Source organism: Leptidea sinapis, chromosome 9 (assembly GCF_905404315.1).
Source record: "Leptidea sinapis chromosome 9, ilLepSina1.1, whole genome shotgun sequence".
Taxonomy (NCBI): domain Eukaryota; kingdom Metazoa; phylum Arthropoda; class Insecta; order Lepidoptera; family Pieridae; genus Leptidea; species Leptidea sinapis.
The window spans coordinates 12,488,490-12,503,666 of record NC_066273.1 but is presented as its reverse complement, the minus strand read 5'-3'; the positions used below and the strand labels follow the sequence as shown (position 1 = coordinate 12,503,666).

The window sequence follows — 15,177 nt, the reverse complement described above, 5'->3', positions numbered from 1 at the left end:
AAATTACTAATGTATTTGGGATTTTTTAAGATTTTCCACGCTTTTTTTTTATTTACTTTTTTGGATATTAGTGTTACGAGAATCAATAGTTACCTGGGCTATCACTAAACATGACGTCGAGCTGAAACAAAAATAATAAAATAATAATGTCAGCCTATATTTAGAATTAACTGAACGGAGAGTACCAAAAATAGATTACGAAAAACAAAAAGAGCTTGCAAAAACGATATTGAAATCTAAGCCCGGGAATCACCGTACAGGTTCTGTGCTCAAATAATTTATCAGCAGCAACAATTTTTCTCTCTCAACTCACTCAACTTAAATAGTTTCATAAAACAAACAGAAAAGGAATATGTTAGCTTGCCTCATTACTGGGAAGAGTGTCATCAATAACTTCGGCTCCTTCTTCTTCGTAGTCCTTTTCGTACTCAATACATTCCCCGAGAATGTAATCATCATCCATAATGGGTGTAGACTTAGTATTCAATGGTAGCATTTGGTCTGTAAGTATAACATTTACTATAAGTATTATCACTAAATAATAGTGTAGACAAAGAACTATGTGTCTTCAAAAACCTATTTCTAGGACACTGTATTTTGAACTAGTAATGAAGATTCATATCTAACTATCGTTTTGCATTATATGATAACAGACGACTACCAAATATTATATATAATACTAGCTGACCCGACAAACGTTGTTCTGTATATAATAAATAAGATAATGTTTTTTATGAATTTGTCAATAATATTTCATAACATCAAGAATTGCTTCGTAAAAATGCACCCTGTTGTTGTAATGAAATTGTTTCACAGCATAACTGTCAAACCGTTGCGTCAATAAATTCGACGGCGTACGCATCTAAGCAAAAACAAATTTGTTGTTTTTATTTAATTCCGAGCATTTTCCTATTTATTTACCTTTTAAACCTTCCCTGTACTTCCACAAATAATTCAAGGCCAAAATTAGCCAAATCGGTCCAGCCGTTCTCGAGTTTTAGCGAGACTAACGAACACCAATTCATTCTTATATATATAAATATAATATTTGGTGGTCGTCTATATATATATATATATATCTTCCAAGGTAAATGAAGTTAGTTGCCCACATCATGATCGGATGGCTTCATCAATAAATTACCAGCGTCTAAGCTGACAGCTTAGCCGCCCATACTGTCAGACTGTAATGGTAGTACCGTTAGTACCGCTAATATCGTTTTGTTATTGTGATGCATCATAGTATAACAATTGATTATGGATATTGATTTAAAAAATCTATTATTTTAACACAAGGTAAATAAATAGTCAAAACTAAATTAATTCATTAACATTATGAACTTTTGTTTAAAATATGTAGGTAGGTATAAGATAAATCATTAGTGTTATATAAATGTACCTATCTGCCCGTCTCGTAGCTAACAATAAGTATAGATACTCCAAGTTAGTAGACGAAACGTGAGTTATACAATACAAATGTACAAAGGAACAACTGATATTGATTGGGATTATCGGGAACCCGAGGTTCCTTATTATTTTACCTTTCTTCAGCTAAGATAAAATACGACAGTTACCTTCATCACAGGGCTGTTCATTACATGATCGCCAGTTCTCAGGAATGGAATCTTCAGCACAGTCTTTAGACTCCTTGTTACCGCGAAGACACATAATTGCTCGTTTCTGTTCACCGCCGCCGCATACCTTTGTACACTGAAATGTAAATTTACAAAAATATTATTCATAATATTTTTTTTCCGCATAGAAATATTCTACTACCCTCTTCTCCTTTACTACAATATATCCAGATTGTGATACGACGAGTTACAGCCAAATGACGAAGAGTCGGTTTGGCGTACATCAATAATTGAATGACGTCATATCAGTAACTTTTGTAAATTGCAATAGTACCTATACTAGATTTTAAATTTATTCATCCACAAGGAATCGATGCTTTTGTAATCATGAAGTAAAAACTACGAAAAATGTACCAAGAATACTGGCAGAATTCTGCTGATCCGTTGACCGAAATAGCTGCCAGCGCTTGGGTTTCCTGTGCCTCTGTTTAGACGCTTAGTTAGTACTTTGTGAATTATCCGCACCGCTGGACCACTCGAACCAAGTGACTCGACACAAAACAGCACGAAGATATAGCGTTAACTGAGACCGATATATGTGTTAAGTTTTCTATCTTTGGCAGTCAAAGCAACAGTTCCAGCACTAAATGAAATAGCCTGGACATTAAGAGGAACCATAATGTCGACGCAAGTCGCGTCCTAGGCCACCAGCATTCCCCGAGCTTATGGGAGGTCAAGCCATCAGGACGCCTGTCATCAAGACGGTATATTCGGAGCGGCAAATGTCCTGCGGATGGCTTCACTAATGCTGACGTGACAACTGGAACGGTCTGCCAATTTTAGGCTGGACATCTCCTGACGTTCTTAAGCATCTACGTACCTACTCGCCACAGCAGCATTGATGTGGTTCACTTAGTTTTATTAAAAGGCATAAAACTCATTTATTTTCTCAAAATTAATTACTTTAGAATTCTTTTTGATGTCATTTCTAATATACGACACTACTATCGCTTCGGAAAGAAATGGCGCTCTGAAAGAGAAGAAGCGGTGCAAGAAATTCTCCCAACATTCTTATTTTTGCGCTCGTTTTAATCAAATATACACTATTGTACTGTCATTGCTATTGCTATAAAATAATCATAATCTAGTCCCAGGCTGTCGGATCACTTAGATATTCAGCTGTGGAGTCTACTACTCCACTACGACAGAGCTATTTTTAATAAAATATTTAAATTTATTTATAGATAATGCCTGAACAGTGGCTGGGACTTTATTATAAAAGTGTATACATTTTATGAAGCCTGCTAGAATTAGTTACAAACAATACCTTATTTGTAGTGTTATAATAATGAAAATCACCATTATGAGCAATAAGGTGATGTAATTTTTGTGAACGTATATTAAATTTTCATAAGTGTACTGACAATGAACAGTCATAATATTTATTTCTTTAAATTTTTCTTTGAGAGCCTGTCCTATTCCTATTTTAATCGATAAATCGATATAATGTTTCAACAAACATTAGTCCACGGTGCCGCGAACCACTGTGCTGGACATTTTTCATTCGGGACTTCGCATTCCTTGGTATCGCTGTATCGTTCTAGTTTGCTGCATTCCTTGTCATCAACCTTCTCCACCGATACCCCGTCGTATCGTCCACAGAATACAAGACGTGTTTTGTTACCTTTACCACACAACGCTGAACACTGAAATTATTTATAGAAATTAAAGTAAGGGAACAATTTACAGATTTTTTATAAACTTTACTTTCCCATCTGTATCTCTATATCGACCATTATCTTTATTACCTGAACAGAAAGACCAAGACAGTAGACGAATATTCAATAAAAAGAATAATAATATTGTTATATTTATTTCGTTTTGAGACAAAAAAAGAGGAAAAAATAAACCTTAACGATTTAAAATCATTAATTGCCTAGCCGAACTAAAACGAAGAAAATATTTTTAATGTTCAACCGTTCTAAAGTGATGTAAAGTCAACAAGTTAATTATTATTAAAAACATCATAAAACATTGTTTTTTTTATAACTTTATTCTTTATGCTAGTAGTTCTACAGTATTCCGTATAGGTGGACACCACAGCGGCGCCGTGTATCAGCCCTGAAACAGTATTTTTTTAATAATACTTTTTTTACAGCACAGTACAGAATTAGCAGGGCAGGGAAGGCGAGGCAGACATAGGCCACGAGCGTCTTTTGTTTTTTTTTTATAGTCTGAATGATAAATTTAACACAAACAATGTCCACAACACACTAATTCAATTAAATAATCTGATCCAAGAATTACCTGGAAAAAACATGTGTGCAAAGTTGAATTAGCGGTAAAAACCATGCATGCATCACACAGAAATCTGTGCCCGCGACCGGCGCTACCACGAGACGCAGAGCAGGACAGAAGCATGTCTGCGCCGTACATGTTTGCACCGCAGCCTACGTAGCTCTTAGTACGTAGGTACATATGTCACAAAATCTGCTCTGCCTTGCTCTGCGAGCTTCGTCTACGTCTCAGCATACGCCCAATATTTCAGATTGTAGGGCGCCATAGCTAGTAAAACTACTGGGCAAATGATACTTTACATCTCATATCTCAAATTGAAGCCACTCACAAATTTGGGTTCAATCAAATATCGCGGAGTAGCACCACAACGGTGCCTTTTTCTGCTGTGAAACAGTAATGTGTAAGCATTATTTTGTTTTAGTCTGAAGGGCGGTAGCTAGTGAAATTACTGGGCAACTGAGACTTAACATCTTTTTGTCTCAAGGCGACGAGCGAATTGTAGTGCCGGTTTGAATTTTGTTTTTTTTTTCAAGAATCCTGGCCGGCACTGCATTGTAATAAGCAGGGCGTATCAATTACCATTAGCTGAACCTCTTGCTTGTCTCGTCCCATGAAGTCATATAAAAAATAAGCGAAAAAGTTAGTCTGGCAGGCATGAGCCACGGGTCATCAGTAATAGTATAATACGTACTTTGCTCCACTGGGTCGCGTACCATTGTACTTCGCAATCAGGTAATTTGTCTTTATCGCACGGCTCTTCCAAAACTGGCATTTGATGATAACTGCACATGCTTGGATCAACCACTTGGCGGTTTTCAGTCACGCATTGGGCTACCCTAGTTCTGTTTTTAGATGAACATGTATCACACTGGAACACAAACATTTGATATTTATTTTCAAAGTAATTTATTCAAACAAAAAAAAAATGCTTACAGCTATATCTATATTTACATGAATCCCTATTTCCCTTGACGGCATCACGCGTGAACGGCTGAACCGATTTCGCTAATTCTTTTTTTGATGTGTTCGTTATTGTCAGGAGAAGGTACTTATGGAAATTGAAGGTGAAGAAAAATAATTGGGGGTAAAAGTTAAGAATACTTCACCACCGTATAAAATTATTTCTAATCTAACCTTAGCGCTTTGGACAATATAAACTTTATTAATGTAACCTTTGACATAGAATTGACAGAATGCGTGCTACAAACATTCTTAAAGAGGGTGTAAAAAAACTGAATTTCGTTTATAACAGAATCTTCGGTCAGAGTTATTTTATTGATGAAATACACGTTAAATAATTAATTTATTATTTCTTACACAAGGTTATTGAACTTCTTAGTTAAGAGCCATCACACCTAATTTTTAACCTGAATTTTTATTCAGGAAAATTAGCCAGTTTTTAAGAATTAGTCAGTGTTTAGTTTGTTTTTAATACCAAAGAACAAATGATGACTCAGATCAGATATTGTTTGTGAAAAAATCTACGGGTCGTTTTATAGTGTTAGCAATTGTTTTATATAGTCACAACATATTATAAAACAAAGTCCTCTGCCGCGTCTGTCTGTCTGTCTGTTCGCAATAAACTCAAAAACGATTGCACTGATTTTCATGCTCTTTACACCAATGGATTGGATGATAGCGTGGTCGAGGAAGGTTTTAGATTATAATTTGTAAAGTTTTTGTACAGATTTTTGTATACATTAATAAAAAAATTAAAAAAAAATTGTATTCAATGATGTTTGTTAGAGGTGCCGGAAAAAAGTAAGCCGTCTGGGAGGTTTCAACGAAACAGCTGTCTGAACGTTTTGAGATATTATAACAAATTAATGTAAGGTGGAATTGTGTATCTTATATAAGTCTACAGAATAGACTGTATGGCATGTGTATATCCTTATGGCACCTTAATACTTTAAAAAAACGGTAGTTGCAGGGTATGATCATTCAGATATACGTTTTACACATTTCCGATGGCTTTAGACTACATTATTCCCCAATACATCTTTTTTTTCTATTGACAGAACAGCGTCTGCCGGGTCAGCTAGTATATCTATAAATAATATCATTACATGAAAGTGTGGTAAAGTACATTATTGAGAATCTTCGATCTATCGAGAATCGTCATTAAACAAAAAAAAATAACAATAAAATATATTTTACAAAAAACACCGACTATAAACATACATTTGAAACAATAAGCAATCCCATTTGTTTCGCTGCGTTCGTGAGTAAAAAATAGGTACCTACGTACAATAAGTACTAACAATAGAATAGTAAATAACTTCGATTAAGGATTGGTCTCTGCTGCGCTCCAGCTAGATACCACAGGCGTAGTCGCAACCGGTTAGACTACAGACTCTCAAACTAAAATGCTGGGTTACGTAGTAAAACTTTGTAATAAAATAAATACTATAAGAAATAAGAGAGACACGGAGATCACATATCATTAGTAAGTATTTTCTGTTTTATTAATTTCAATGTAAAATAACACGAAGCGTATGTTACAAACATTTTAAAGATGCCATTGAGTGTCTTGATGCCACGCACACAAGCATCTAATAGTTGCTGTAATAAAATAGCTATTGTTCTTAGGTACTGCGGTATCTATCTGGAGTGCAGGGGAGGCCAATCCTTAATCTAAGGCAAATAATAAAAAAAGTAAGGATTTTTTAATTTTAATTATACAATTATTATAATAATTGATATCTATTACGTTTAATAGTAACTCATATCTTACCCCCGTCCAATTACTGAGCACCCAATCCACTGCAACACAAAGATGCAGGATACAGGGCTGTTCTGCAGGTGGCTTCTCTTCAGGACACTCCTCGTCTCCAAACACCTCCACTCGACCGTTGACTCGCCGATGACAGACCACTTGCCGGGTTTGCTTACCCTCACCACAAAGCTTGTCACACTATTGAACAAATTCAAATATTTTTATTTATAAATAGGATGTGACATCACTTATTGAAAGTCAAAAACTACCACCCATTCCAAAAAGAACGCTTCAGGCCTGAGTAGAATGGGCGTAACAAACTTAGCAGGCTTATTTTCATCAAAAAATATGTTTACAAAGTAATATTGTACAATTAAACTTATTATTTTTAATAGCCTGAGGGCGGTCGCTCTATTCCCAATCTGTGGTATCATTAAGACAGTCATTTATGTTATAACCACACAAACGTTTTTTAACAATTCTTTTGAATATCGTTATAATTTTGTTTTAAAGATTTTTCTGGGATCTTGTTGTAAAAGAATATACATCGCCCCACAAAAGACTCACTAACTTGACCTAGCCGAGTAGTAGTCATAACAAGTTTATGTTTCCTCGTGTAAACATTATGATTGTCACAGTTTCTAGAAAATTCCTCAATGTGGTTATGAACAATTATGAAAACGTAAAACATTTAGCAGGTATTATGAATAAACTAAGAATTACAAGCCAACTAGCTGATGCCCGCAACTTCGTCCGCGTAGATTAACGGCCTTACAAATTAAATTGGCATAAAGTTATAACTAAGCATAAACCAAGAATTTGTAAAATGTTTACAAATAGACATTTTGCTTACGATTGGTTTGTTCGGACGTACGAGTATAACGTTTCCCGCGTTTATTTGCAAGGCAGCTTGTCATTAGGAAAACTTCAGAATATCATTGTATTGACAGTGTTGTCAACGATATTGTAAACATTTTGCATTTTCTTTGTTTATCATCAGTTATAACTTTATACCAAGTTTATTTGTAAGGCCGAAAGGGTTTTTAAAAATAATAAGCAGGTTTGGAATTGAAGTTTATCTCATGTCCTATTCCAGTTCCGGTTCCCGTTTTCGCTCCCGTTCCCAACATATTATATGAATCTTATTTCGAGGAAGATTGCTATGGCAAACTAAACCTACTATTGGTATAATTATAATTATATTTTCACAAATCCCGCGGGAATCATTGATTTTTCTAGGATAAAATGTAACCTTTGTGTTTTCCGAAGCTCTAATCTATCGCTGTACTTGTGTAAATTCATTAAAATCGGTGCAGTTGCTCCGGCGTAAAAGCGTAACAAACAAACTTACATTCACATTTATAATATTAGTAAGGATGAAGATGAGTGGCGTTCTTCTACCAAATACAACCAAACTATAGAAAGATACGCGATGCTACCAGGACAATACATAGGCAAAAATCCTGAGCGGCACTTCATTGTAATGGACAGGGCGTATTAATTACCACCAGTTGAACATACTGCTCGTACGTCTCGTAGTTCTCAAAACAACGAGAAAGATAGAAAATACACTGTTTTTATGATAGTCTTAAATATAATTATTATTGCAAATATTATTTGAAATTATGAGTAAATTTTCTTACAGCTTTCCATGGTCCCTTGAACCAAGTTGGACAGGTTGCGTTCTTGTTACATTCCTCGAATCGAGCCGGTTTTCGTCCGTGGAGCTCGATGCATTCCTTATCATCGACTATTGAGGAATGTCTGAAAGATATCAAAGAATTTAGAAGTCTTATACAATAATTTATACGTCTAGACTCTAGATAGACTGTGACAGCTGTGAACACGTCGAAAAAAATAGCGGTGAGCTGTTAGCCTCTATTTAAGCAACGCACCCACACTTAAACAAAGTGACTTACTTATCGCCAGTGTAAGACGTAGCTTGTCATGCACACTTTACTGTGTTTCAGTCTGAAGGGTGCCGTAGCTAGTGAAATTACTGGGCAAATGAGACTTAACATCTTGTGTCTCAAGATGACGAGCGCAGTTGTATTGCCGCTCAGATTTTTTGGGTTTTTCAAGACTCCTGAGCGGCACTGCATTGTAATGGGTGGGGCGTATCAATTACAGCTCGTCTCGTCCCTTATTTTCATAAAAAAAGGCTTGAGCAATAAACCTAGTCTAATGTTATGCGATACCTAATTGCAGAGGCTCTATCTAGATTCTAGACGTAAAAATAGTCTAAGCTAGAAGTAATATCCTCAAAAAATACATGATGCACTATGAGGTTAATGTCCATAGAACCTTTTCTTGTTCTTGATTAACGAGGCTTGAAGTTGTCGTTCAGGTGAGTTCATCAGACATAGTAATTCTAGATATTCTCATCTTTCTAATGGCATGTGCCTTTTATATATGTATTGTGCATAGACGCTACAAAGTATTGGGAAAGATTAATCATCACGAACAGAACTGTTGTTGCCAATAAGCCTGAGATACAGCAAACACCTAAATACCAGGATATAAAAAAGTACTTGGAGATATTTCAAGCAGAATTAGTTCTAGTTGAGTCCACAATAATAGTTCTGTTCGTCATTTCCGTAAATGGTCTGATTTCGCATAATCTCAAGCCACACTTCATTAAGTTTAATCTCTTTTATAATTTATAAGAAAAGTTATGAACGATGCGGGATTCGAACCCGCCTTCGCGGTTACGTCCCGTCGCTCTTCTAACTAAGCCAATCGTCCGAATGCAGCATAATCTACAAATCTTGGTATGTTTGTGCGACTCTCGGGTTGTGGCTCCATCCCACATCGTCCATAAATATTGGTCGAAATTGAATTTATATATTACTAAACACAGTAATGTATAAACATTACTGTGTTTCGGTCTGAAGGGCGCCCTTCAGTAGCTAGTGAAATTACTGTGCAAATGAGACTTAACATCTTATGTCTCAAGGTGAAGAGCGCAATTGTAGTGCCGCTCAAAATTTTTGGGCTTTCCAAGAATCCTGAGCGGCACTGCATTGTAATGGGCAGGGCGTATTAATCACCATCATCTGAACGTCCTGCTCGTCTATTCTCGCATTTCCATAAAAATATATAAATTCTAGCTTTCACCCGCAACCTCGTCCGCGTAGAAAGGTTACTTTGGGGAGCATTTTTTTAGGTGTGAAAGCTTGGATTCTTTCGCCCCCTTTTTCATCCCCACACACATCGAAATTTCAAAAACGCTAGAACAAATATTTATTTATTTCTTATCAAGTGCATAAATGCAAAGTTTCATTGTGTCATCTTTGATTGTGACAAAATTCTATTCAAACCTACACCCCCTATTTCAACCCCTCCAAACCTCTTAGTCATGATAAAAGGTAGCCTTTTCCAATTTCTAGTCCATCTCTGTACTAAATTTAATCGAAATCGTTTCAGTAGTTTATGCGTGAAAGCGTAACAAACTAACATTCACACTTATAATAACGCCACTTTATTTTTAATGTGATAAATGCGTGCTTACCCATTACTGATGATCTGCTCACAGCGAACCTGCCGCGATCTGGTTCCATCTTCTCCACAAGGCTTCGAGCAGTTACTCCAAGGTCCCTCCACCCAGTGCGCTGGGCACACCTCCGTGTTGCAACTCTGGTTGGTAGGTGGCTTAAGACCTTCATCACACAGGTTATCTTTTACTTCATCTAGTTCATCACGCGACCGACAGCTCACATTGCGTGTTTGAAAACCTGATTGAACGTGATAAAAGCGGTAAATACTAGTACCTACAATATTTGTTAAGCTGGAACATCTAAATATCAATATCATCTTAGAAATAAGTCCATTATTAAGTTGTAGTAAATACACTTTTTTTTTTTTACTTTTTAGTGCTTAATATAATGTTTTGGAATAGGTTTTTTTAAAGTCGGTTGGTATTTGTTAATTTTTTTTTAATTGGAATTGGCATAGCTATAGCACATATACACAGTCTTACAAAATTTGTTGTTGCTGTCCATTGCATTGGCTAAAATAGTCACTCGTTAGTGAACACTTTACTAAATGCATCTTTATCTAAAATTTGTTTTAAATTAGTCAACTCTGCTTCTATTTTGTATCCAATATTTTGGTATCGCACAATTTTATTGGTAGGTACTAAGCATAATATAATTTGATTAAGTTATTCGTATACATCGAATTATGAGAAATAAAGTTTGCCAACTGATTAGCAATTACAAAAATTGAAATAAATAATATTGAAAAATTATCAAAATGTATGACAAATAACTCGAGGCGAGCGGCTTCGTGTAAGTAGAACACCTTCCTTACTAGTCGACGTCAAATCTACGAACGAATTGAATCTTTGATCGAACTTATTTATTCGTAGCTTCGCTCACCTACCTCTCTATACAATACACATAAGCTTCTTTGACTGTTTAGTAACTTTTTATTTATTATGCCTATTAAATTTTAACGTGAACTCGTAATACCTGGAGGTGAAATTATATTTAAAAATAAAATTGGCATTTGGCTTATAAATATAATGCCTAATTATTTACAGTTACATACACTACTTTATCTACCCACATATCATAAGCCTCCACGATGCATTCAGGAGCCGCATATTATGATTTAAAAAGTTGAAATTTAGTTTATTATGAAATGTGCAGGCATTTGACGTAAGTTTGAAATAGTAGTAATTACAGTATTGCGAATGGCGACGATGTACAATCCGGCTAAGTTTGAAACCGAAAATTTGATTTAAAACAAAGTGGATTTCGGCTATCTTTGTTTTGTACAAGATTATAGCTGTCATCTGTCAATCTATAAAATATGACTGCACGTTTCATACTCTAGTGAATGGCTTTTTTCAGATAGAGTTTCGCTAGGCTGCTGAGCACCATACATTTTAACCGGTTATAATGGTAATGAAAAGTTTTCTGGCAGCTATCATAGTTTTTTTTCAGAGACTAACTAGAGTCAGCCCCAACTATCATATCGTTCGATATCTTACTTACGTGCAACATTTGTCAACTTTGTTTGCAAATTGACATTTCATTTCCAACTAAACGTCATCTTAACTGATATTAGAATAGGAGTCATTTCAATTAATTTCTTTGTTTATCAGAGATCTTGGAAGGAGGGAAGCGGGTATGCATGTATTTTGGGATTGACTGAAAGAAGTGGCGCACATCATGGAACCTTATTAATAATAGTAGAACGTAACAAAACTAAGAAAACGCAAATCGTAATTAAGCCTAAAAAAGTGGGAGAAAAAAGATATACCTAAAAGTAAAATATAACCCTAAAATTATTAAACGATAATTTGTATCTTATGTCTATGCCTAACTACTGTCTGCTAAAAGATCTGTGGCAGGTTAGCCAGCAGTGGAAATTTAAAGTTATTAGTAAAAACTGCTAATAGTTGAGTATTAACAATTCATTCTTTTTTCAAGCAGGTATCGATACTTTCATAGAAGTTACCTACTCATTTTCCAGTTCTGTTAGTAAAAGATGACTTATTTTTAATAAATTATAATAATTTTTTTCTTTTGACTCCCATATCTTAGCGCTTCAATATTTTTTATATAAACATCGTATAAACTTATGTTTATAATTAATATAAACTTGTACTTGTACGATTCTTCCTTAATTTTTAAATTATTGGGTCCATTCCCGCCATCTTCCTTTGAATGAAATAACTATCGAAATCGATGTTATTATTTAGCATAACATTTTTACAGATAAGAAATTTCTACCAACAAAACAGTCTATTTTAAATGTGGTCATAATGTTCGCTTCTTGAACACATCATGGAGGGCTTAAGATACTTGAGTATATAAAAAATATTCTTTATTTCAGTGTTAGTGATACCTCCACCACACGAAGCACTGCAGGGTGTGAATTCACCATGAACCCAGTTGTATTGCTGATGCGGACGGGGAGCCAAGGCGGTCGGCAAGCTGTACTCATACTGAACACCCACATTGTCATCAACGAGGAGCAGCTAAAAATAAAAGTTGACATAGAATCATAAAATGATCTCTTCTTCTTCCCATTTAGATACAAGTTTACAAGCCTGTTCAATATCACGCACGCCATAACAATGTTAAATATATTTGACTAAAGAAACATCATACATCATCAGCCCGAAGACGTCCACTGCTGGATAAAGGCCTCCCACAAAAACATACAGAAAAATATTATAATTTAATTATATTCCATCAGATAACCTGACAAATCCAAATTCTAATTTCAACCGAAAAAAACCTCGCAGTTTCGGCTAAAGAGTCTGGCAAACATACCGAAATTTAAGTAGGATGCATCATTGGACGGTTGGCTGAGCGGTAAGTACGTTAAGTAGCATAGCTTATAAATTTTGGCACGAATTTAAGGTTGTATTGTTACCAGATTCTTCGGCACTAGTAAAACCCTTATCTTAAGACTCAATGGCTTTATGGTTTTCAAGATACGTTCTCCCACTTTCAACCAAACAGGAATGAGCTTTCCTGTATGATGTTTCCTGGACTATATGACATGGGGGCGTTTTTAAAAGGCGTTTTGATTAGTCAGCAAAGCTTTTGTGATTCGGCTAGTTCTGTTTAAAAAAATATTGTGTTTATAAGAATAGGCAGTATTACTCGTTTTGCTTACTATACTACTGTAATTGCAAGTACAAACTAAATCTTTAGATTTGTTTTATTGACAAGGCTTTTTGCAAGTTCGATAGTTTGTTTTGATCGTTATCCGAAGCTAGCCTGTTAGAAATGACCGAACAAGCTATTCAAAATAATCTTCAATAATCTTCTCTCGACTGGTTTTGTGTGTATATCGGGTAGGTCTGAAAATCGGCCAACATCATTTTTTTTTTCATATCCCTAAATGATAAGGGTGACCCCTAAATATAATTTTTTTATTTTTCTGACAAATATTTATATTTTTATCTTATCAGCGTTAAAAATACATACAACTTCATATTTTCACCCTTCTATAATCAACCCCTGTTTTTTAATCACTTTTTTTATATTATTCTGTTCCATCCACAGATCCGCAATGGGGTTATAAGATGGCAATTGATTTTATTAATTATTGTAGTACGATATATTTGTTAGGTCTGAATATCGGTCGTCATCTATTTTTTTATACCACAAAAATTTAAAATATTGAATTTTTTGTTACTTTATATGGCAATACAATGTTTACTGGGTCAGCTAGTTAATTTATAATAAAGCCCACACCGCAGCGCCCCTCTCTACCCACGTCGCCTGTTTATTACGAAGATGTACTACAGAATTTTTACTTACTTTGCCATCAAGTGACCATCCTAGTTGGTACTCCTATTCCTGTATTAGATGACTTTGGACCAAAAATAATAACATTTTTCTATATCAGAAAATTTATTTACAGATAAAAGTCTCGTAATGTTTATCCATATTATCCTACACTATAAAAGATTTAAACTTACTGATAAATACAAGGGTTCTGTGGTGGGACCGAGAGTAGTCAGCTTATCTGGCGCAGCAAACCCTTGGGGCGAACGCTCGTAGTGCCACAGGGTACCAGCTATCACAATACTCCTCGGAAAGTCGATGCGGTATCCGCCGTTTAAATAATATTTGTCCTTGATCTTGCTTCTGATAGCTGGAAGTATTCAATGGGATTATATACTATTTTTTTCACGAATTTTAGTATGAATTATTTCGCTAACTCAAGTCTAAATCGGCGTAGAATGAAGTTGTACAAGGTATTTGTAGTTGTACATAAATATATCATTATATTTGAGAGAAAATACGTTGCCAATAAATAAACGAATGTAAAATGTAGGCCAGTAGTGATTCGCTTAAGACATAAGTTGTCAAGTCTCATTTGCACAATTATTTTATTTGCTACGGGCGGCGCCCTTCAGACCTAAACACAGTAATGCTTACACATTACTGCTTCACAGTAGAAATATGCGCCGTTGTGGTACCCATAATCTAGCCGGCATCCGGTGCAAAGGAGCCTCCCACTGGTAAAAGATTGCTTAGCGGTCGTGTACATCGTGTGTATGTGTGAGTGCATTGATTCAGGCGCTCTAGTCTGAACATTAAATACTATTTTATTACCGTATTGTGACTGTAACACATACACCTAACCAACATGCTGTGCAAGAATCCTCCCACTGGAACTTATTATTAAAATAAAAATATAAACTCTTACCGAGGTAGTTGTTTGACTCCCTTACTTCATAAATCACAATGCTTGTGGCACCTTCAGGTATTAGAAGCACGTCGTTATATCCTGTGGTTTATAAAAAGGAAATATTGAATTAATAGTAATAAAAATAACAATAACCCTTATTTTAATTTTACATTTAATTTTTTACATTTTTAAGTGAGTATGTATGTTACTTAGATAAGTATACAAATATGATTTGTTTTCTGTTATGTTAGTTAAAATAATTTGCCTTATAAACTATGTACGTTTATTAATTTCTTTCCATTTTTTACTGTTTCTAGCTAGTTTGTTCCGCCAATTTGTATAATTTTAGCGGTGCACCTTATATGCGTTATAGGTCTACCCACGTTTCTCATTCTTACAGGTCCCTAACGTGCTGTATAAATAGTCCAC

General features: G+C 35.2%; 1 protein-coding gene across 1 annotated transcript in view; it reads right to left on the bottom strand.

The window, feature by feature from the left end:
- LOC126966094 (papilin-like) overlaps nucleotides 1-15,177 on the bottom strand; it is a 62,612-nt gene that overhangs the window by 27,105 nt on the left and 20,330 nt on the right. The window contains exons 4-13 of the mRNA XM_050809969.1: nucleotides 14,767-14,847; nucleotides 14,033-14,208; nucleotides 12,442-12,574; nucleotides 10,097-10,319; nucleotides 8,229-8,349; nucleotides 6,604-6,783; nucleotides 4,561-4,737; nucleotides 1,572-1,707; nucleotides 365-501; nucleotides 94-121 (exon numbers count right to left, since the gene is read on the bottom strand). Coding sequence (XP_050665926.1) covers nucleotides 94-121; nucleotides 365-501; nucleotides 1,572-1,707; nucleotides 4,561-4,737; nucleotides 6,604-6,783; nucleotides 8,229-8,349; nucleotides 10,097-10,319; nucleotides 12,442-12,574; nucleotides 14,033-14,208; nucleotides 14,767-14,847 — 1,392 coding nt within the window. The remainder of the gene's footprint in view (nucleotides 1-93; nucleotides 122-364; nucleotides 502-1,571; nucleotides 1,708-4,560; nucleotides 4,738-6,603; nucleotides 6,784-8,228; nucleotides 8,350-10,096; nucleotides 10,320-12,441; nucleotides 12,575-14,032; nucleotides 14,209-14,766; nucleotides 14,848-15,177) is intronic.